Source organism: Pararge aegeria, chromosome 27, assembly GCF_905163445.1.
Source record: "Pararge aegeria chromosome 27, ilParAegt1.1, whole genome shotgun sequence".
NCBI classification, from domain to species: Eukaryota; Metazoa; Arthropoda; class Insecta; order Lepidoptera; family Nymphalidae; genus Pararge; species Pararge aegeria.
In genome coordinates this window covers 8,306,325-8,331,083 of record NC_053206.1, presented here as the reverse complement: position 1 = coordinate 8,331,083, position 24,759 = coordinate 8,306,325, and the positions used below count along the sequence as shown (strand labels likewise).

At 38.7% G+C, this 24,759-nt stretch overlaps 3 protein-coding genes across 4 annotated transcripts in view; 2 read left to right on the top strand and 1 right to left on the bottom strand.

Annotated features, from left to right (window-relative positions):
• The window catches only part of LOC120635860 (catenin alpha), a 102,063-nt gene that overhangs the window by 35,233 nt on the left and 42,071 nt on the right, over positions 1–24,759 (bottom strand). The window lies entirely within an intron of this gene.
• LOC120635861 (acetylcholinesterase-like) lies at positions 6,214–10,029 on the top strand. Its single transcript, XM_039907056.1, has 4 exons — positions 6,214–6,441; positions 8,081–8,295; positions 8,602–9,636; positions 9,748–10,029. Exons 1-4 carry the CDS (start codon positions 6,274–6,276, stop codon positions 9,935–9,937), a joined length of 1,608 nt encoding a protein of 535 aa, XP_039762990.1. The 5' UTR covers positions 6,214–6,273; the 3' UTR covers positions 9,938–10,029.
• Positions 18,100–24,597, top strand: LOC120635862 (cholinesterase-like). The gene is made up of 4 exons (XM_039907057.1): positions 18,100–18,276; positions 21,113–21,327; positions 23,164–24,198; positions 24,408–24,597. The coding sequence occupies exons 1-4, from the start codon at positions 18,100–18,102 to the stop codon at positions 24,595–24,597; spliced, it is 1,617 nt and encodes a 538-aa protein (XP_039762991.1).

Genomic DNA, 24,759 nt, shown 5'->3' with positions numbered 1-24,759 from the left:
TACACATATATGCTGGTTTCCTCACGATGTTTTCCTTCACGGTTAAAGCAAGTGATATTATAATTACTTATAACGCACATAACTTAGAATAGTTAAAGGTGCGTGCTGGGATTCGAGCAAATACCTTCTAGGCTAACTTTTGAGCTCCAACCCAATGGGCTATCACCGCATCAGGGTTCCAGGGTGATAGAATTGCGACTTCGCAGTGCATGCAATGGGAATTCTGGTCTCTAAATCCTGAATTTAGACTATTGTCACGGTTCAAATGACTAAACCTCATCTAACCTATACATTTCATTCTTCATTCTTTCAGGTTAGGCGCTTATGGATTCATGTGCATAGACACTCCCGAAGTACCAGGAAACCAGGGGTTAAAAGACCAGCGTCTAGCTTTAAGGTGGATCAAGAACAACATAGCATCTTTCGGCGGGGATAACAACAAAATCAGTCTGGTCGGCGAAAGCGCGGGCAGTGTATCCGTCGAATTCCAGCTGATGGCCAACCAAGAGAGACTGTTTAATCAGGTTATATTACAGAGTGGTTCAGTATTCGGCCCATGGGCTGTTGGCTCCTCGGATGTGACAGCACCTTTGAGACTCGCGGCTAAGTTGGGATATGAAACCGAAGATTTAGACGACGCTGTTTCATTCCTAGCCAAAGCTGATCCGAAGTTAGTCGTAGGTGCTACTGGGGAACTGTGGATGGGCTTCGGGCCGTGTCTGGAGAGGAAGTTCGATGGTGTGGAAAGTATTCTAACTGAACATCCCTTGGTAGCTGATATGAGGAACGTGAGGAATACCAAAGTGATGGCTGGATATACGAATAAAGAGCAGTTGGTTTCGTACGCCAATCGACCGCCGAGTGACTTTGAGAATCTAAACGTGTTCAGCAGTATAAGAAGCTCGTTCGTAGACGACGATGACTTCCAAGCGATGGAGGACACTGTACGTCGGTTTTATATTGGTAAGCTTTTTTATTTTGAGTCTATTAAAAGTTAGCCCTTGACTGCAATCTCACCTGATGGTAAATAAAGATGCAGATCATATATCAATAATCAGTTTTTACGCGACATCGTACACTAAATCGCTTAGCGGCACTTCTTTGTCAGAAGGGTGGCTTCCCACAAAATTAGAGCAGAGAGAATTACAGAAATAATGTATTCCAAATTGCCTCCGTCCCTGATTAAACCAGGGTCTTCTCACTGATAAGCCACAGCGCCAACCACTTGTATTGAATAGAAGCAGGTATTACTTTGAGGAATTCCATGATATATTATGAAAATGAAGCTTAATTTGCTATACTCCTCGGAGCGAAACGTGCGTAGAAGTTACATTGTCGAAGATCAGTTTGGTGTGGAGTAAAAGAATTAAAGGAATTATAAATTACAACATACAGATTCTCCTACTTTTGGCGGAGTGTAGCAAATTAAGAGCAATTTTCATAAGACTACCGCTGAGCCAGGAAGGTCAAAAACTACCTTTACGGACGAGCTCTGTCACCATGCTTTACTAACTTTTTTCTAAACTACTGTAGCTTTTTGGAATACGGGTCTAAGTCAAAGCCGACAATCCTCAATTGACAGGAGACGAGGCAGTGACGGAGGCGTTGCGATGGAACCTGATGGATTTCGAGTCGGACTGGTTCTTCAACTACCCCGCGCAGTGGAGCATCGACAACTACCTGGAGAAGGGCGCTTCGGACGTCTTCTACTACGTGTTCTCATACAGCGGCGAAAGGTGAGACTCAATTATTATTTCCACTCATCATAATCAAAACCCATTACTGAAGCACTTATGGGCACGATCTAAATGAAAAGCTTTTACACCGTAGTCCACTGGAACTTGGCCAGTAGACTTCACATGCCTTCGAGAACGTTATGGAGAAATCTCAGGAGTAGTGATCTTTTACTACAGATCACGGGTCCACCGGGTCGGGTAGTCCACCACGCTGGCACGGTTCGTATTGGCGGACTCCGCACACCTTTGAGAACATTATGTAGAACTCTCAGGCATGCAGGTTTCCTCACGATGTTTCCCTTCACCGCTGAAGCAAGCGATATTTCAATTCGATCCTGCCATATAGGTAAAGTTTCCTCACAATGTTTTCCTTCAATGCTGAAGCAAGCGATAATTCACTTTGATCTCGCCATATAGGTAAAGATAGCCTAGTGGTTAGGGTTTCGGGTTCCGAGTTCGATAACCGGCACGCACCTCTGACTTTTCTCTGAGATATGTTCGTTTCAAGTAATTAAACATCAATTGCTTCGACGATGAAGGAAAACATCGCAAGGAAACCTGCATGCCTGAGAGTTCTACTTAATGTTCTCAAAGCTGTGTGGAGTCTACCAATCCGCACTGGGCCAGAATGGTGGACTACGGTCTAAACCCCTTCTCATTGTAGGGGGGGAGACCCGTAATCTGTAGTGGCCAGTAATCACGAAGATCACCCGCTTTAAAGGTGAAGGCAAACATTGGGAGAAAACCCGCATGCCTAAGAGTTCTCCATAACGTTCTCGAAGGCGTGTTCGGAGGAGACCCGTGCTCTGCAGTAGACCGGTAATGGGTCGATATGATGTCTGAAGGAATCTTCTTTGATTCTGCGTTAATTATTTAAGCATTGCTCGTCATTAATGAAAACGGGTAGGTACATATCTCACACAGTGACGCTAGTGACCCGAGGGTGACGGTTCGTTTTGTGTTCCAGGAACTTCGTGAAGAGCCGGTTCAACGTGACCGCAGAGGGGGCATCCCACGCTGACGAGCTGGGCTACCAGTTCGACCAGGCGTACGTCACAGGCGCACCCTCGCCCGCGGACCAGCTGATGATAGACCAAATGACCACGCTTTGGGCCAACTTCGTCAAACACGGGTACGTTAAACGAAAGTCAAAGTCAAAAATATATTTGTTTAAGTAGGCCCATAGGTTTTTTTTTTATTCCACTACAAGTTAACCCTTGACTACAATCTCACCTGGTGGTAAGATGGTAGCGGGCTAACCTGTCAGTGAGTATGGTAGTCATACCATAGTTATAGTTATTTATATTATGGGCCTCATAAGAAGGCTCAGAGTCAGTCAGCGGGCGATGGAGAGAGCTATGTTAGGAGTATCTCTACGTGATCAAATCAGAAATGAGGAGATCCGTAGAAGAACTAGAGTTACCGACATAGCTCAGCGAGTCGCGAAGCTGAATTGGCAATGGGCGGGGCACATAGCTCGGAGAACCGATGGACGTTGGGGTCTTAAGGTGCGTGAATGGCGACCCCGCACCGGTAAACGCAGCGTAGGTCGGCCCCCAACGAGGTGGAGAGATGACATCAGGCGAGTCGCTGGGAGCCGCTGGAGACAAGCGGCCCAGGACCGTGTATTGTGGAACTCCCTACAAAAGACCTATGTCCAGCAGTGGACGTCGATTGGTTGAGATGATGATGATGATTTATTTTATTTATAAAATTATTCATCCGTTATCTTAGTACCCATAACACAAGCTACGCTTACTTTGGAGCTAGACGGCGATGTGTGTATTGTAAAAAAAAAAAAAGTCAAGCGTCCTGAAATAGTGCACTATTCTGTATCATGAAATCACAACGCGAGCGAGCCGCATGTGAAAGCTAGTATGAAATAAATAATACTTTCAGAGATCCAACGCCAGAGACTTCAGAGCTGCTCCCGGTCAAATGGACGCCTGTCACCAAGGACACCTATACGTATTTAGACATGGACAAGCAGCTGTCGGTCAAACGCCGACCGTACACCGACCGCCTCAGCTTCCTGCAGCTGTTCTTCAAGGCCAACTGGGACCGGATGAGGGCTGTCAACAACTAAGCCCACTCTCAAGAGCACGACATCAAATAATCAGTCTGTACACACGCCAACGTACGAATGTCTGTTAGTGGTTTTCGTTATAATAAATAATAGATCATGACAAATTTAACCTTTTTGTTTATTTTCATCCCTTTTCATTATATATATTCGGGAATAACTGTCATATATAGACGGATTTGCATTAGTCTTCAAAATTATATCGTATAATAATAAATAATAATTTTGCCTCATCTGGTGACAGAAGGGCTATCTCCCTTTTTTTTGCAAAGAATCAACCTGGCTGCCACGCTGCAGAGCCATTTTTAGTTTAATTGTAATAATTTTCATTTTATTGTTGTTATTTTGGAAGTAGTTTTTTTGTTTATTAAAACAAACTTCGCACTAAAAAGTAATAAAAAGATCGTTAACATTTTGAAAGAGAAAAAAATTTAAAAACAAAAGCAATAAACCTCAGTGCGTCCATCTGCCAAATTTATTAAATTCATTAAAAACTAACTAAAAGGATAGAAACATCATTTTAATTTGAATATTTTGTTTTCATTTTAAATAATCTTATTTTATGCAGTGTCAACAAACTCTGTCGGACGCATGCCACGCTCACTTCTAATAATTATTAGCTTTTTATTAGCTTCACCTGTATGTTTGTATGTTTGTTTGTAACCGACTTCTTTGGGCGCGATTTTGACCCACTTTGAACCATCAGATTTGATTCAAACTTTGTAGACATATCGAGTACCGATGACAATACACTAATCTGAGAAGATTATTCCAATTTTCAATATAAAAAATAAGATTTTTTAGTTTTTTCGAACTATTAATTACAATTACTACAGCGCCATCTAGACCCAAATGTAAAAAACCTATGGCTTTTCCAACAGACAACTAACAAATTCCACAGAAAACATTAAGCTACTAGATGGTAGAGGGCGTTAGCTGTTACTTTTTAATGGGCTGTTTTAAATAAGTTATCACGGAATTGATAGTAGATTAGATCAAATAACAGTTTAAAATAAACCTAAATAAATAAAACTAAAAAGTAGAAAATAAGTAATAGTATAAAAAAAACTAAAAAACACGCTTTTTATAGAAAACCGAACTAAAAAATAGAAAATAAATTTTAATAAATTTAAATTAAGAATAGTGTTAAAAATTTCAATAAATATAAATTAATAATAGTGTGAATAAAAAAAAAAATATTTAAAAAAAAGCGTGGGGTGCTTTTTAAGATATTATCAAAATAATAATCACTCTACTCATATCTGTCAATAAAATATTTATAACTATTGACACCATGCACCCCACGCTTTTTTTACAATAAAATATATTTTTTTTATTCACACTATTATTAATTTATATCATTGAAATTTTGAACACTATTCTTAATTTAAATTTATTAAAATTTATTTTCTATTTTTAGTTCGGTTTTCTATAAAAAGCGTGTTTTTTAGTTTTTTTAAACTATTTTTTTTTTTTGTTGGTGATATAGGTAGAGTAACAAAATCTCGGAGTGAGCAGATGCCTCCGACTGCGTTTGACAACACTGGGCACTAAAATTATTCAAAATGAAAACAAAATATTGAAATTAAAATGCACTCGAAAAACATAACCCTCGAGGGAAAAGTTGCTTATAAAAGTTATAATAATATCGATTGTTACCTACTCGTATGGTCAACCGCTTAACTTTTCTTGGTTAAATTTTTAATATACATACTTTGTGCCCTAAACCTGTATCCGGATACAGACATATTATCCAACGAAAAGGGGTTTTAAGTGTTATTTCAAAAAACTAAATTAACTAAAGAACGTAAATTGACGCGGACATGCAACAAGAAATGAAATTCAAAAATTCTTTGATTATGCAAATCCATCACAGGCACTTACGATGCGCTCATACTTTTATGCACAGAATTGAGAATATACCGAATCCGTACACGACTAATATTGAAGCATCAAAAACCACTCTACTTTAGTAGACGGTTTGTCACTTAATTCATTTAACAGTTGACTGTAATTCTTTTACCTTTGATGTTCTAAACGTTTACCATAAAATGTGGAAAATGGGAAAGTTTGTGAGCTAGCAACATTACGTGGGTGTGAAAAGAGATATGATCGGGAGTGTATGTTTGTAATTTTGTGCTTATATGTTATCATTATTGTGAGTATCAAATTTTATAAACTTAAAATGCATATACAAATTTTCGGAACCTAATTAGACTAAACATAATTCGAAAATAATACTGCTTTAAGCGGTTACAGTAGACCTAGTTATCACCTCTCGCGATCGCTATCATCGAAACATGGCAACTGTCAATCATAAAGCCATACGAGTGCAAAACGACTAATACATGTTTCACACCGCACCAAACAAATCAAGATATCGATACTCGAGATATAAGATAACAGTCATCTCCTGACGTAAAGCAGATTGGTCTCAGACTCTGTGGTGGCAAGATGTGGGTTACGGGGTTGGTCCTTCTGTGCCTCGGGGCGGTACGTGGCTTGGATCCGCTGGTGGAGACGCAGGCCGGCCTCATCCGAGGGTTGAGGGCTGATGATGGGGAGTATTCCATGTTTTTGGGGATACCTTACGCGCAAGTCCAGGAGGACAATCCTTTTGGGGTAAGAGTTCATGTTTATTTTTTTCCATCGCCTATTAACAGAACAACACTTCGCAAGCAACACGTTCTGCATCGTGCCGTGTCGTGTTAAGCGTCATGCGCCTGTAACTACACCGGCAACCACGCCCTTCACACCGGAACACAGCATTGCTGCTTAGCGGCAGAAATAAGCATGGCGGTAGTACTGCCCTGCCTACAAACGAACGAGTAGAAAGCTAGCTGTCCCAAAAACCCACACCCGCGGAATTTGGATAGCTCAAAAACTTTCCCATTTTCCTCATTTTATTTACGTTTAGAACATTAAAGGTAGAAAAATTACTGACAACTGTTAAATTAATTAAGTGACAAACCGTCTGTTCGAGAGACACTACTAAAGTGGAGTTGTTTTTGATGCTTCAATATTAGTCGTGTACACTGATTCTGTATGTTCTTAAATCTGTGTTAGTTCAAGCTGGAGCCGATGATGGGATCCCTGGAAAGGGAACGTCTTGGCAGATATTTTTTTTAAATTCATTTAGTTGAAAAACACAATAATATCTTAAAATACCAGGTAAGAATATAGCCCCACTTGATCTGTCAGAGATAAAAATCTTGCACATTATGTGTCATGTGTTTTGATATATCTTGACGTAACAGATATTGTTGCTAAGTGGAGTTTTTAGTTGGATAATGGCTGCAAAACCAAGGCAATGGAACGAAAATGAATGACTAACGTTATCTCTATTAAACTATTTTGATCAGTGCGAAAGTTTAGATGGTTGTTCGTTACTCAATTGCGCCATAATGTCTAAAAGAATCTTATCTCGGAAAAAATGTACGGTTCTTGTACGGATATATTTAGAGAAAGAGATCTAAATGTTTTTGATGTGAAACATCTATAGACGGAGGGTAAAACTGATTGATGGCGTGGCGAAACAGGCCGCCGTGGCGACGCTTCGCCACGCTATATGATTGAATTTTTGTATTTCGTATGTAACAATAAAAATTAACATTAATTTCGTAATAAAACAGTCATTATTAACTGACTTACAAAGGATTGGTTATATTTTGGTTGTATTTATTTTTATTTGTGGAGCAAATTTGTAATGCTTTATCTTTTTGTTATGCAATATCTGCAATAACTTACAGAAAACAATTTCGATGTTTCACATCTGCCAGGCGTCCCGTGACGGCTCACACGTTTTTTTAATAATGTCAATTCAGGGGTCAGAGAGTATCATACGTATCAAAATTTTATACCAACCCATTACATGGTCACACAACAGAGCACGGGTCTCCTCCAACAATGAGAAGGGGTCAAGGCCACGCTGGCCCAGTGCGGATTGGTAGACTCCACACACCTTAGAGAATATTATCGAGAACTCTCAGGCATACGGTTTTCCTCACCATGTTTTCCTTCACCGTTGAAGCGAGTGATATTTTAATTTCTTAAAACGCACATAACTTAGAAAATTTAGAAGTGCGTCCTGGGATTCGAACTCGGCCTCCGAAAGTGAATTCGAGCTCCTACCCACTGGACTGTCACCGTTTCATGCATCATTAAGATGGAAAACGAAAACAAAACGCAGACGAAATCAGAGGCATAGAAGTTTTTTTATAATTGCGAAAAACTGCAATCTATAAATATCGAATGTTTTCAGGCATCCATCCCTCAACCTAAGTTCGACTCAGTTTTTGACGCGTCCGACGACTCTGCCATCTGCCCTCAAGTGGAAGAATTTGGTAAAACAATAGTTGGTACTTTGGATTGTCTCCACTTAAACGTCTACGTACCCAACAAAGCAAGTTCTAGAAACAGACTGCCTGTGCTGGTCTGGATCTATGGAGGTGGATTTTCCTACGGTTTCGCTAACAGGTGACATAAAGATTTTATAAATAAAAAATAAGCGTAGCTAGTATAACACATTATGGGTACTAAGATATCTGATGAATATAATACGCATAAATACTTATAATGTACAGATAAACACCCAGCCACAAAAAACATTCATTCTCATAACACAAACATTTTCCAGTTGTGGGAATCGAAGCCGCGATCTTGGACTCAGAAAGCAGGGTCGCTGCCCCCTGCACCAACATGCTGTTTGTTTTATGAAAGCCAAACATGAAATTAATTTTAAAAACACATTTCTAAAATATTGATATACGAATTATTTCACAGATTCCTCTACGGTCCTAAATATCTAGTGAGGCATGACGTCATCCTGGTAACCTTGAACTACAGAGTGGGACCGTACGGATTTTTCTGTCTCGACACACCAGAGATACCAGGAAATCAGGGCCTGAAGGACCAGGTGTTAGCATTGCGTTGGATTAGAGAAAACATAGCTTCATTTGGTGGCGATGTGAACAAAGTCACGGTTATGGGCGAAAGTGCTGGGGCTGCTTCAATCGAATACCATCTCGTGTCACAGCAGGAGACACTTTTCAACCAAGCAATTATACAAAGTGGCACAATCCTCCTTCCTGGTCTCTTGGAAGAAACAGGCAGAAGTAAAGCTCTGAGCATCGCCCAGAAACTAGGCTTCGAAACAGAAGACATAAATGAAGCTGTGGCGTTCCTTACGCAGACTGATGTCAAACTGGTCATAGCAGCCACAGACGAATTGGGTTTATCAAGTAGACCATGCGTAGAAAAAGAATTCGAAAACGTCGACAGCATTATGACAGAGCATCCAATAAATATAGATAGACCTAAAGTAAGAAACATGCCTGTATTGGTTGGTTTTAATAACAAGGAACGATTAACAAAATTCGCTACCATGTCTGCTGAACAATTCAAGAACCGTAATTTCTTCGAAGAATCTTTGCAAAAGAAATTTGTCTATGACGAAGATTTCAAAGCAATGGAAGACATTGTGAGACGCTTCTACATAGGTGACGAGCAGATAACCGAAGCATTATCCGCCAACATAACAGACTTCGATTCGGATTACGACTTCGCTTTTCCCATACAAATGAGCATACAAAAGTACCTCGAGGGCGGCGCCAAAGATGTGTATTACTACATGTTTTCCTACAGCGGTGATAGAAATTTTGTTAAGAAACGGTTTAATGTCACCGAACCAGGGGCGTCGCATGCCGATGAAATAAGTTACTTATTTGATTTGTCGTACGAGGACGAGGCGCCGTCTGCAGCAGATCAGCTGGTCATCGATCAGATGACAACTTTATGGACGAACTTCGTAAAATATGGGTAAGATTCTTTAATTTTTGCGATGCTATTCTTGAACGTGGTGTAGTATTGCCTGCTTTCTCATATTATCACAACAGTATAATAATTGTTGTTTTTTGTCGTAACTTTCAGGGATCCGACTCCAGAGACGTCCGAGCTTCTGCCGGTGAAGTGGTCGCCCATTAGCGAGCAAACCTACACGTATCTGAACATAGACCACCAGCTGTCAGTTGCCACACGCCCCTACCACGATCGCATGGCCTTCTGGGAGCTTTTCTATGAGACCAACAAGCACAAGCTGAAGGGGTATCCGGAAAACTAACCAAAAATTCCTAGAATTCGTGTAAATGTCACATCACACAAGGAAATATGTCATGTTTAATCTTGCTGTTGTAAATAAACTGTGAACATTTATACCTTGTTTAAATTTTTAAAATCATTATCAGATAACAGATCTATATACGAGTATATAAAAGAAAGTTGTGTTAGTTACACCATTTACAACTCAAGAATGGTTGGACCAATTTTTATGATATTTGATTTTTTGGATTTCTCTTAGACCGGAATAGGATAATAAGTTTTATAATTACAGTAAAAAAAAGATCCACGGTACGAAGTTCGCCGGGACAGCTAGTTTTTATTAAAAATAAACGAAAAAGGTGAATAGACTTGACTAGTTCCTGCATTCTGATTCAGAAGATTACAGCTTGTACAGTAAGATTTAAAAATAAAGAGGTAGTTTATAATGTATTTCTAATTTCAACCCTTTTTTATTAGCTTTTTATTAGCTTCACTTGTATGTATGTTTGTATGTTTGTAACCGACATCTTTGGGCGCGATTTTGACCCACTTTGAACGATCAGATTTGATTCAAACTTTGTAGACATATCGAGGACCGATGACAATACAATAATCTGAGAAGATTATTCCAATTTTCAATATAAAAAATATTTTTTTTTAGTTTTTTCGAACTATTAATTACTATTACTACAGCGCCATCTAGACCCAAATGTAAAAAACCTATGGCGCTTCCAACAGACAAGTAACAAATTCCACAGAAAACATTAAGCTACTAGATGGTAGAGGGCATTAGCTGTTACTTTTTAATGGGTTGTTTTAAATAAGTTATCACGGAATTGATAGTAGATTAGATCAAATAACAGTTTAAAATAAACCAAACTAAAAAGTAGAAAATAAATAATAGTTTAAAAAAAACTAAAAAACACACGTTTTATAGAAAACCGAACTAAAAAATAGAAAATAAATTTTAATAAATTTAAAATTAAGAATAGTGTTAAAAATTTCAATAAATATAAATTAATAATAGTGTAAATAAAAAAAAAATTATTTAAAAAAAAGCGTGGGGTGCTTTTTAAGATATTATCAAAATAATAATCACTCTACTCATATCTGTCAATAAAATATTTATAACTATTGACACCATGCACCCCACGCTTTTTTTACAATAAAATATATTTTTTTTATTCACACTATTATTAATTTATATTTATTGAAATTTTTAACACTATTCTTAATTTAAATTTATTAAAATTTATTTTCTATTTTTTAGTTCGGTTTTCTATAAAAAGCGTGTTTTTAGGTTTTTTTTTTAAACTATTATTTATTTCTAATGAATATCATCATCATGGTGGTGATAACAAAAAAAAAAAAAAACACCCGGCTAAGTTTGTTGTGGGCTTCTTCTTGACCAGGACGCGTTTGGAAAGCTCGTAGCTTTAGTTTTAAGTTTACGAATGTGGTTATCGCCATCATCTCACTACCGTGTAATTCTTATGTACGCATCAAAAGTGCCACCTATGGGCCTACTTGAATAAAGATATTTTTGACTTTGACATATCGACCTATGACCGGCCCACTACAGGGCACGTGTCTCATCCCACAATGAGAAGGGGCCTGTAGGCCGTAGTCTACCGCGCTACGTATTGCGGATTGATAGACTCGACATACCTTTGAGAACATTATGAAGAACTCTCAGGCATGCAGGTTTCCTCACGATGGTTTTCCTTCACCGTCGAAGCAAGTGATGTTTTTAATTACTTCAAACGCACACAACTTAGAAAAGTTAAACTTAGTTAGAGGTGCTGGGATTCGAAATCGCCACCGAAAGTGCAGTCGAGCTGCTAGCTACTATCACCTACTATCACCTCTTCTCTAATTACCAACTGAATGCAACAACTGCAAAAATAAAATAATCATTGCTGCACATTGATATTTCAAGTGCCTACAGTTCACTGTAGACTCTTTTGAATAACCAGCACTGTCGGGCAATTCAAACAAAAGTTTATAAACTAATGTTATCAAATTTAAAGATATCGGATAAGATTTATCTGTAGATAGTCATTCATCTGCTGGCAGTTCAGATCAAAGTGGTGCCCAATGCAGTGGCGTTAAGATGTGGGTTTTAAAGTTAGTCTTGGTAACCTTGGGGTCAGCTCACTGCCTGGTTAGATTGGATCCGTTAGTAAATGCGCCTGCGGGTCTTATTCGAGGCTTGAGTGCTGATGATGGGGAGTATACTATGTTTTTGGGGATACCTTACGCGCAAGTTCAGATGGATCACCCATTTGGGGTAAGAATTTTTATATTTTTTTTTTTATAAACGAAGAAGTTTAAAAAAAACTTATAATATCTGATACCTTAGATAAAATCACAAGATGAATTTGATGGTTTTAACAACATACATCTTTTCAATTTCAATAACAATAAAGCAACATAATTTAAACTTGAAAATCCCGTTTTAACTCCGAAGGAATGCATTTGAAAGTTCTTTATTAGACAAAGATTCAATCAACATAGATTATTTATGGTATACGGTCTCTGCCAGGCAGTCGGGTAAGTCGGTTTATTTACTCGCGAATTGTTCAGTTTCTTTTAATATCAGACTCGTTCTAAGCAACAATTGATGTTAGAGTTAACTTAATTGTTGCTAAGTAGTTAAGGGTTGGATTAGTTTGGCTCGTTTGTGGTGCAACGAAGTAGTGATACTCGTATATATAAAAACGCTTTTTTGAAGTTTTGTTGCTACCTTTATTCAGTCAAAAACGACAATCTCGACACGGAAAAGGAGCAAGGCGGTAATCCCATATAAATAAACTTAATTACTATTAACAACAACAACTTTCAGGAATCCATTCCTCAAACTAAATTTAACTCAGTTTTTGACGCGTCCGACGACTCTGCAATCTGCCCTCAAGTGGAAGAATTTGGGAAAACAATAGTTGGCACTTTGGACTGTCTACATATGAACATCTACGTACCCAATAAAGCAAGTTCTAGAAACAGACTGCCTGTGCTGGTTTCGATCTACGGAGGTGCATTTTCTGTTGGGTTCGCTAGTAGGTAAGCAATAAGATAAAGACTAAAAAGCCATGTCCAAATTTGTTATTGAATAATCAATTAAATGATTCCTTTGTTATAGATACTGTCGCTTTTAGTATTGATGCCGACTTTCCACTCAGCGAGCAGTACTATTTCTATTTGCTTTATATTTTTTCTTTGCGTCATGTTGCAATAAAGTCTTTCTCCTTTCTATGATAGATTCGTCTATGGTCCCAAATATCTGGTGAGGCATGACGTCATCCTGGTAACCTTCAACTACAGAGTGGGACCGTACGGATTTTTGTGTCTCGACACACCTGAGATACCAGGAAACCAGGGGCTAAAAGACCAGGTCTTAGCATTACGCTGGATTAGGGAAAACATAGCCTCTTTCGGTGGCGATGTGAATAAAGTAACGGTGATGGGCCAAAGTGCTGGGGGCGTTTCGGTAGACTTTCATCTCGCGTCGCCAAACGAGCCACTTTTTAACCAAGCAATTATACATAGTGGTTCTATGCTTATTCCTGGGCTATTAGAAGAATCAGGTAGAAGTAAAGCTCTTAGCATCGCTCGGAAACTAGGATACGAAACCGAAGACATAACTGAGGCGGTGGAATTCTTAACGAAGACTGATGTCAAACTTGTCATAGCAGCCACAGAAGAACTTGGGTTCACAAGTAGACCATGCGTGGAAAAGGAATTCGAAAATGTCAACAGCATTTTGGTAGATCATCCGATATACAAAGATAGACCTAAAGTAAAAAACATGCCAATTCTGATTGGTTTTAATAACAAGGAAAGATTTGCAAAATACGCTACCTTGCCAGATGAACAATTTAAAAACCGTAATTTTTTCGAAGAATCTTTGAAGAAGAAATTTCTCTACGACGAAGAATTTCTGGAAATGGAGGACATTGTGAGACGCTTCTACATAGGTGATGAGGATATGAGCCAAATATTACGACCCAATATTACAGATTTTGATTCAGATTACGATTTCGCCTTTCCGATACAGGCAAACTTAAAGAAGTACCTTGAGAGCGGCGCCAAAAATGTGTATTACTATATGTTTTCTTATAATGGTGATAGAAATTTTGTAAAAAAACGGCTCAATATTACCGAACCAGGGGCGGCGCACTCAGATGAAATTGGTTACTTGTTCGATTTGTCGTACGAGGACGAGACGCCGTCTGCGGCAGATCAGCTGGTGATCGATCAGATGACAACTTTATGGACGAACTTTGCAAAATTTGGGTAAGGCTCTTTATTATATATTATACTAGCGTAGCGCTTCGCCGAGCTAGATTTTGCTTTATTTTATTTAAACAATAAACTTACATCATTAAATTTTTAATTTAAGTCTCATAATATATTAAATCATTTATTTCTCTCCGTATTCAAAAAAAGAAGTGCTCCGATCGTCACCAAACTTTACAGGATTACTCGCCAGGTCAATCCGGAGATTCCCTGAAAGTTTCATTGAAATTGATCCAGCCGTTTCGGAGCCTATACGGAAAATACTTACACACTTTCTCTTTTATATATATAGATAGATAAGGCTCAATATACAAACTTCGATCACGCGAATCTCTCCGTGAAAAATTTAAAGAAATAAGTATACTTACAGTAGCTTCGCAAAATATTTATAACAATTTAATCTTTGTTAAACAAGACATTAATCTATATAAAAAAGTGGATATAAACAATAGACTTACTAGAAACGGTCAAAAATTAGTGATATCAGCATATCGTCTTAGGAAAGTTGGGGGAAAAACTTTGTTGGGCTGAGTATATGATTTTATAACATGATACCTTTGATAGTAGTAACAGGAGCATCAAAGTTATCATTAGTTCTAAAATAACAGTGGATGATAGTTATAATTTCTAGGGATCCTACTCCAGAGACGACGGAGCTTTTGCCAGTGAAGTGGTCGCCTATCAGCGAAAATTCCTACACGTATCTGAGCATCGACCGAGAGCTGACAGTGGCCACTCGCCCCTACCACGAGCGCATGGCCTTCTGGGAGCTGTTCTTTGACGTCAACGCAGAAAAGCTAAAGGGGTATCAGCAAAAGTAAAGAAGTTAAGCTGAAATCATATGAAGTAGAATTTGCGTTGATGATAAATCTTTGTGTCCCTCGAGAAACATTCAAATTAAATCATTGGTCTTGCGATTAAATCATTGGACAGTTATTCTGAGTTTCTATTTCTCTTACAGTGAAAACGCTTTCAAATTTAATCGAAAGTTTGCACATCTCCAGTTATCAAATCTTAAGATTTCCGATAAGATTAAACTGAATAGCCATACATTTTCTGACAATTGAGATCAAAGTTGTTTATACCTTGGTAGTGGTAAAATGTGGGTTCTGAAGTTTCTGCTTTTGGCCATGGGGTCAGCTCACGGCCTGGTCAGATTGGATCCGTTGGTAGATGCTCCAGCGGGACTTATCCGAGGGTTGAGAGCTGATGATGGGGACTATTCCATGTTCTTGGGGATACCTTACGCGTTAATCGAAGAGGGCAACCCTTTCGGGGTAAGAGTTTATGGAAATAATAGCTGTTGCGTAAACAAATAATTACTAGATGCGCTAGTTTGACGCGCGACACAAAAATAATACGCTTCCGTAAACTTATATTGCACACCTTGGATTTACGTTAAGCCAATATATTTTGTAGGGCTTAATAATATGCATACATCTGTCGTCCCTTTTACAGCAAGATATACAATTTCATCCTTGATTTTGTTATTTCAAAGACTTATGTATTAAGGTTGCATGTTCTTAAGCGAAACAATCTCGATACATTACATTACATTTAATGTGGTGATATTGATCGAATAGGATAATATGCTTAACGAGCATAGAGTCATGTTTATTGATCAACGTGTTTAGTGTTCTTCGTTTGTATGAAAATTAATACGTTGGTTTTAAAATTGTATTCAGTTTTACTTTTCGTCCTTAAAATAACATTTGTCATTGCCATAAAGTCCTAAAGCTGGGTACATAATTTCTCCCTTATAGGAAAAGATTTAAAGCTTATGCTTTCACTTAAATAATCTAGAAATACTGTTATGATATAAACATTTTTAGGCTGCCATTCCTCAACCTAAATTCCACACAATTTTTGACGCGTTAGACGACTCGGCCATCTGTCCTCAACTAGAAAGTTTCGGAAACACAATAGTCGGTAATTTAGACTGTCTACATTTGAACATCTACGTACCCAATAAAGCAAGTTCTAGAAACAGTCTGCCTGTGCTGGTCTGGATCTATGGAGGTGGATTTTCCACTGGGTTCGCTAGTAGGTAAGATATGTTCGATATTATTGATACACATAATGCATTATGAAAATACGATGACCATAATAAATTTCTTGAATTCTAACAGGTTCCTCTACGGACCTAAATATCTGGTGAGGCATGACGTTATACTGATAACCTTGAACTACAGAGTAGGACCGTACGGATTTTTCTGTCTCGACACACCTGAGATACCAGGAAACCAGGGTCTGAAGGACCAGGTATTAGCATTACGCTGGATAAGAGAAAACATAGCATCGTTTGGCGGTGATGAGAATAGAGTCACGGTAATGGGCGAAAGTGCCGGAGGCGTTTCAATAGAATACCATCTTGTGTCAAAACATGAGAAACTATTTGACCAAGCAATTATACAGAGTGGTTCCATGCTCATTCCAGGGCTTATAGAAGAATCAGGCAGAAGTAAACCTCTGAGCATCGCTCACAAACTAGGATTCGAAACGGAAGACGTTGCTGAGGCCGTAGCATTCCTTAGTAAGACTGATTTCAAACTAGTTATAGCAGCCATAGTAGAACTCGGATTAACAAATAGACCATGTGTAGAAAAAGAATTTGAAAATGTAGACAGCATTATGACAGATCATCCAATAAATTTAGATTTACCTAAAGTTAGCAACATGCCTGTACTAGTAGGTTTTAATAATGAGGAACAGTTGGTGAAATACGCTACAAAATACGCTTAAATTTTTTTGAAGAATCTTTGCTAAAGAAATTTGTATATGACGAAGATTTCAAAGAAATGGAACACATTTTGCGACGCTTCTACATGGGAGATGAGGAGATGAGTGACGCATTACGAGCTAATATTACTGATTTTCATTCGGATTACGATTTCGCCTATCCTGTACAAGTAAGCCTCGAGAAGTACCTTGAGGGCGGCGCTAAAGATGTGTTTTACTACATGTTTTCTTACAGCGGTGACAGGAATTATAGTAAAAGACGATTCAATGTTACTACACCAGGAGCGGCACACGCTGATGAAATTGGCTACTTGTTTGATTTGTCCTATGAGATGGATGCGCCATCTACGGCAGATCAACTGGTAATCGACCGAATGACAACTTTATGGACGAACTTTGCAAAGTTTGGGTAAGACGCTTTATTATTTATATTGCCATTCCTAAATTTGTGACGAAAACGTCGATAGGTTGTAAGCAATCGCCAGTTAATTGCAGGAAATAACAGTTTATTATTGCTGTTATGATCATTTCCAGGGATCCGACTCCAGAGACGTCCGAGCTTCTGCCGGTGAAGTGGTCGCCCATCAGAGAGAAAACGTACACGTATCTCAACATTGACCGGCAGCTGACAGTTGCCACACGCCCTTACCACGAGCGCATGGCTTTCTGGGAGCTGTTCTTTGAAGCCAACAAGCACAAACTTAAGGGGTATCGGGAGAAGCAATGAACTGTGAGATAATAAGTTCGACAATAATTGTTCATAACAAAATAAGCAAGTGTCCTTATAAAACAGGTCAATTTAGTTATCACCGATGCTATTATTAAAAACATTTATGTTTTACGTTAACATTATACGTTGTTTAAAAGTAATAGTTTTAAAATCTCATGGAAATTAACTTCGTTATGTGTTACATTTGCGCGTGTTTCATGCCTGTGTGTAAAGCCATTTCAATCTGAATTTCATCACGCGTCATAGGAAGTAAAATTACATAAATCTATTATACAATTTATATTGTTCGTTAAATGACAAAAGTTGCTTGCACTGTTCAAATTATCGAATCTTGAGATATCGGATAAGATTTATCTGAAGATAGCCATTCCTCTCCCGGCAGTTAAGATCAAAGTGGTGCGCAACGCAGTGGCGGTAAGATGTGGGTTGTGTATTTTGTCTTATTGACCTTGGGGTCAGTTCACGGTCTGGTCAGATTGGATCCTTTGGTGAATGCACCAGCGGGTCTTATCCGTGGGCTGAGAGCTGATGATGGGGAGTATTCCATGTTTTTGGGGATTCCTTACGCACAAGTTGAAGAGGACAATCCGTTCGGGGTAAGAATTTGATTTATACAACGTGTAACAGAATAACGAAATAATATTGAAGCATGCATGAGTATATTTCAGGAGGAATCACCCTGTAAAATATTTTTCTAGACATACGAAGTGTTTAATTATGGCAATCCCATTGAAGATAAAAGATCGACACGCGCATAGTACCTACGCTACGCGACGCGTAGCTAATAAAGTGACAGGAGTCACATGATTTTAATTTTGCATTTTAGGGCTGTATTTGTATGTATTTGATTTCTTCCAGTAAAAAGTATGGCAGTGGTTTACTCAAAAATTATTAGGTTATTGGTTTTACGGATAAGTCTTGTAAACAATATACCTCTAAAGCGTCTGAAGTATTATTTCGATTTCATTTACACGTTGTATAATTAATTTAGACAAGGTTAAAACTTCGCATCACAGGTTATTAGAATCTTAAACCGACATTCTAAAAGGTAAGATCATCATCACGGCAGGGGATCTTAAAACAGTCTTAAATCTCGCGATCCCTACTGTCAAGCGTCACTTTTCTATATTTATTGTATGGAAAAGTGACGTTCGACTGCAGTGATCGCGAGATTTACGCTTGTCGCAAGCCTGTCGTGAGATACGAAGCCACCCTGCCGTGGCCGGTCTTGTCCCGCAGGTCACAATGAGAAGGGTTTAGAACGTAGTCCACCACGAAGTCCCAGTGCGGGTCGGTAAAGGTTACATTCGAGTTAGTTAATAATCGTTATGGACGTCCTTAAAAACATCTTCGTTTATTTTTCTTAGAAACAGTTCTAGAATACGAATTTGGAGTAGCACTTGACAATCCAGGTGTACTCCAAATAAAGATAAGATAAAATTCACTGCAAATGCATCTCCATTCTACATGTACTTTAACATTGTAGATACTAGATTATCTCAGAAATTCGCTAAACCACTTTAGTGTTAACTGTATCTGATAACAAAACATTCCTATGGCCTTTTTGACAAGTCGATATTGTTACCGAGCAGAAAAATTTAGTGTGATCATCGTTTTCAACCCATTTCATCTTTCAACCTTTCAATTGGGGCAGTGGGCAGCGGCCCTGCTTTCCTAGTCAAAGGTTGGTTCGATTCCCACAACTGGAAAATGTTTGTGTGACGAACATGAAGTTTTTCGGTGTACGTGTGTTTATCGGTATGTTATAGGTATTTATGTAAATTATTCATAAAAAATATGCCTCAGTTATCTTAGTAACCATAACGCAAGCTACTGTGTGAAATTTTCTTTCATTATCATCATCATATCAACCCATTACAGGGCACGGGTCGCCTCCCACAATTAGAAGGGGTGGGCCGTAGTGCACCACGCTGGCTCAATATGGATTGGTGGACTCCACACACCTTTGAGAACATTATGTAGAACTGTCAGGCACGCAGGTTTTCTCACGATGTTTTCCTACACCGTTTAAGCTAGTGATATTTTAATTACTTTAAACGCACATAACTGACTGATTGTCAGTACCTGTGCCATTGCTGCATGGTACACGTGCTTTCCAATCGGGCATGCTCGAAGGGTATTATATAAACTATTTCCTTAGGCTAAGTTTACTAACAACTTAACTTAATTTTAACTTTGTATTTTACTAACCATTTATGATCCAAGTCGGTCGAAATAAATGTTTTTTTTTTTATTTATTTATAACTAAGAAAAGTTACAGGTGCGTGCTGGGATTCCAACTCGGCCCCCCGAAAGAGAAGTCGAGCCCAATGCGCTATCACCGCTTCGTGGACTTTAATATACATAAATACTTATAATATACAGATGGGAACCGAAACCTCGGTCTTGGACTCGGAAAGCAGGGTCGCTGCCCACTGCGCCAATCAACCTAAGTCTAAAACAACAACCTAGTCTAAGTACATTGAAACTGCAATGTTACCTACTAGATGGTGCTACAGTCTCTGTAAGACTGTTATAAAAGGCAAATACTTATATCGGCTTCAGCGGGAGAGCGGTAGTTTATTGGTAAGGTGACCTCCCTGGCGCAACGGTTATCGCTGTGAATTTAAGTAGGAGGTCCCGGATTCGATTCCCGGCAGGGGCAAATTGGGAATTTATAATTTCTGAGACCAGACCAGAGAAAGGTTTCGTCTGGTGGGAGCCTTTGGCCGTGGCTTGTTACCCCCCTTTTGGCAAAGACGTGCCGCTAACTAAATGATACTATGTTATTTATTTATTTATTAAATATTAGACTGCATCATCACAAGATTCAAGATTGTAGTCGAGGGCTAAGTTGCAGTGGAAAAAAAAGGCGCCGAGGCCGCGAATGCCTGAGAGAAGCAGGTTCAAATCCTGTCGGTTTTATTTCATTTTAGTTGAGTAGTCGGAGTCGGATGTCTCTTAAAAAGTTCAAAGTTTGTATTAAATGTAAGCTTATAGAAAAGTCCTATTATAGTATAAAGGACTACGTAAACGATAAAAAAGCTTGGGTGTAAATTATTGCTCTAACCAGGTTGCTCTTCTAATAATTTAAAATGGCATTGTGAGATGGTGATAACAAAAAAAAAAACACCCGGCTAAGTTTGTTGTGGGCTTCTTCTTAGACCGGGACGCGTTTGGAACCCTCGTAGCTTTAGTTGTAAGTTTAGGAATGTGGTTATCGCCATCATCTCACTACCGTGTAATTCTTATGTACGCATCAAAAGTGCCACCTGTGGGCCTACTTGAATAAAGATATTTTTGACTTTACTTTACAATTTAATAAAAAAAATATAAAAGTGATATTTTACTTCACCAGGTATTGATATTGCACTAATAAAAAATATGACATTACTGATAAAAGCTTTCGTATGAAACATTCTTCGTCTCCAGGCGTCCATTCCTCAAGCGAAATTCGACGGAGTGTTCGATGCGTCCCAGGACTCCAAGGTGTGCCCTCAAGTGGAGGAGTATGAGAACACCATCGTGGGCAGCTTGGACTGTTTGGAGCTGAACATCTACGCCCCGAACACAGCGAGCTCCAGGAACAGACTGCCTGTGCTTGTCTGGATCCACGGGGGGGGATTCACTATTGGATATACTAGCAGGTAGGGAAATAAATAAAACGCTTATAGGGTTTCAATTGCATGCATATAGCTTTGACCCGGGGTATGCATAAAGCAGGAAGATGTCTACAAATGGCAATATCCTAACACAATCAGAGTAATTTAAAATAAATAGGGTAGACAATGCTTTTGCACAGGTATGAAGTGCACGCCACTGTAGGGTTTCATACCATGTTTAACAAACGATTTATCCCATAAAATATATAACGTGTTACTGAAAACCGAAATAATAGTTCACATGCTTAATAGTACATGAGGTACATTATGTAATGTCACTGAGTCTTCAATCAGAAATTAAAAAAAAAAAGTAAAAAAAAAAAAAGTAATATATAAATAAATTGAGATAAAAATGTGTTTTGTAATGGAAGAGCGAGATCTTCTGGCACAGGTTTTAAACTTAACAGAAGTTCTCCGCCTTATCTGCTATTGTTTTATGTGAACAAATAAATTTTCATTTCAATTTTTTTTCAATCAAAATTTAAGATTTTGAGTAAACCGCTGACATTGTTTTTACTGAAAGAAATCAGATACCAAAATGCAAAATTAAAATCATGTGTCTCCTGACACTTTATTAGGTACGAATCGCTTAGCGTAGGTACTATGCGCGTGTCGGTCTTTTATCTTCAATAGGGTTGTCATAACTAAAAACTTAGAATGTTTTGAATTTGTTGGAAAATTAAATATGCTTCTTTTGATTTAATATTTTTGCAGGATGATTCCTTATGAAATATAATATTATAACGTAGTTCTGTTGCACATTTTATATACACATGCTGTAACACTATTTATCTAAAGAGTAAAAATTACAATAATATGCAGTGTGAGTTAAAGAATCACCTGCGGATAAAAAAGTTCTTCAGATAAAATCTCTCGTGACACTTTTAATAACAGTTTCACTTTTAAAAACGTTGACACCTTCATTCTGTCTGCAAAAAACTATGTATAAAGCTGTCGATGCAAATTGAAACATTCGTACTATTGCCGAGTATTTAATCATTATTTATCTATCATTTATTATTTTTCTTTTTTTTTTTTTTTTAAATTATTAACAATGCTTAAGAATAAATTAAAAAACACTATTAAAAATTTATAAAAAAAAAACTTCCACCCTCCGCTTGCGGGGCTTTTGAATGCCCAAGCAACCGGTGGTCAGAGCTCCAGATTGAGAAACCTCCTCACAATACGCGCCGTTTCAAGGACTACTGCCTTCTGTATCCGACCCTTGATCCAACAACCAAGCGAAAGCTTCTTGAGATGTTGGTCGAAGCTTTTCGCGAGAAGACCATTGACTGAAACGACGATCGGAACAACAACGGTCGACTCAACATTCCACATGGCGGTAATCTCGTGAGCAAGGACCAAGTATTTAGATACTTTTTCCTTTTCAGCTTTCACCAGATTATCGTCATGTGGAATAGTTATGTCAACAATTATTGCACGGCGCACTGATCGATCGACTAGCACTATATCAGGTCTATTAGCTGTAATATACCTGTCAGTGATAATCGTTCGATCCCAGTAGAGCAATGCACTGCTATTTTCAAGAACTGACGCTGGGTCGTACCTATAGTAAGGCATCTCAAAATCGATAAGGCCAAACCGAGTTGTTATTATTATCATTATTTATTATTATTATTTTCTCTGATTAGTAATTTAGTCACCCAAGTTTAATGTGTCTTTTTATTTAATTTTTTCTTTTATATCAATTAAATAGTTTTCTATTCCTTTGTTTTTTTCTTTTATATTAGCACTAAGAGATTTCCGCATTTACTGGCTATAAGAGCTAATTTCAATCATCTTATCAAATTCTTTTTACAGATTCATCTACGGTCCCAAATACCTGGTGAGACATGACGTCATCCTAGTAGCCTTGAACTACAGAGTGGGACCGTACGGATTCTTCTGTCTCGACACACCGGAGATACCAGGAAACCAGGGCTTGAAGGACCAGGTGTTAGCATTGCGCTGGATTAGGGAAAACATAGCTTCTTTCGGTGGAGATGTCAATAAAATCACGGTCATGGGCGAAAGCGCCGGTGGGGCTTCTGTAGAATACCATCTGCTATCGCAACATGAAAAGTTATTTAATCAGGCAATCACGCAGAGTGGTTCTACATTCCTTCCAGGTCTGTTAGAAGAAGACGGTAGAAGTAAGCCGTTGCGAATCGCTGCGCACCTTGGTTTCGAAACGGAAGACGTTACTGAGGCTGTGGCGTTCCTTGCGAAGACTGATGTCAAGCTGGTCATAGCAGCGACGACAGAACTCGGAATTAGAAGCAGACCGTGCGTGGAAAAGGAGTTCGAAAACGTCGATAGCATTTTGACTGATCATCCAATGAACATCGATATGCCTAAAGCGAGGAATACACCTGTGCTAGTCGGATTCAATAACAGAGAGCAGTTGGTGGGATACGCGATGATGCCGGCTGAACAATTTAAGCATCTCAATGTCTTCGAAGATACTCTGCAGAAGAAATTTATCTACGACGAGGAATTCAAAGAAATGGAGCAGATTGTTAGACGCTTTTATATCGGCGATGAAGAGCTGAGCGATGCGCTACGATCTAACCTAACAGATTTCCAGTCAGATTTTGACTTCGCCTTTCCTATACAGTTGAGTTTGAAGAAGTATCTCGAGAACGGCGCCAAAGATGTGTTTTACTACATGTTTTCTTACAGTGGCGATAGGAATTTCGTTAAAAAGCGAGTCAATGTGACTGCACCGGGGGCGGCGCACGCAGATGAGCTGGGCTACCTTTACGACTTGACCACCGAGACGGAGCCACCGACCGCGGCAGACCAGCTGGTTATAGACCGGATAACTGCTCTATGGACAAACTTCGTCAAATATGGGTAGGTCTTCACACTTTGTTACAAAGAATCTTATCACTTGGGATTTAAAGTTCAGAATCGGTCAAGAGTAGGTATGTTAAGAAACAGAAACTATGACAACAACAAAATAGTTCCGAGTAAATTCCTCAAATATTTAAGTTTCGAGACATTAAATAAGAGTTATAAAAGCAACTGTGTCAATCGGTATTGATGCTTATTATAATTTCCAGGGATCCGACTCCAGAGACATCCGAGCTTCTGCCGGTGAAGTGGACTTCCATCAGCGAGGAAACCTACACGTATCTGAACATAGACCAGGATTTGTCAGTTGGCACACGCCCCTATCATGAGCGCATGGCCTTCTGGGAGCTGTTCTTCGAGGTCAACCAGCACAAACTGAAGGGGTACCGGGAGAACTAGAGAAGAGAACCCAGCTACTAACACAGCCCTGGCTACTGCTAGATTATATAACGGTGTTATTATTCAAATAGAGCTCGCAATATACTAGACTTCTAGTCTTTTTATTTGGCCACCATCTTGGAATTGAATTTTTTTATAGTATATTACTCTAATAAAAAAAAA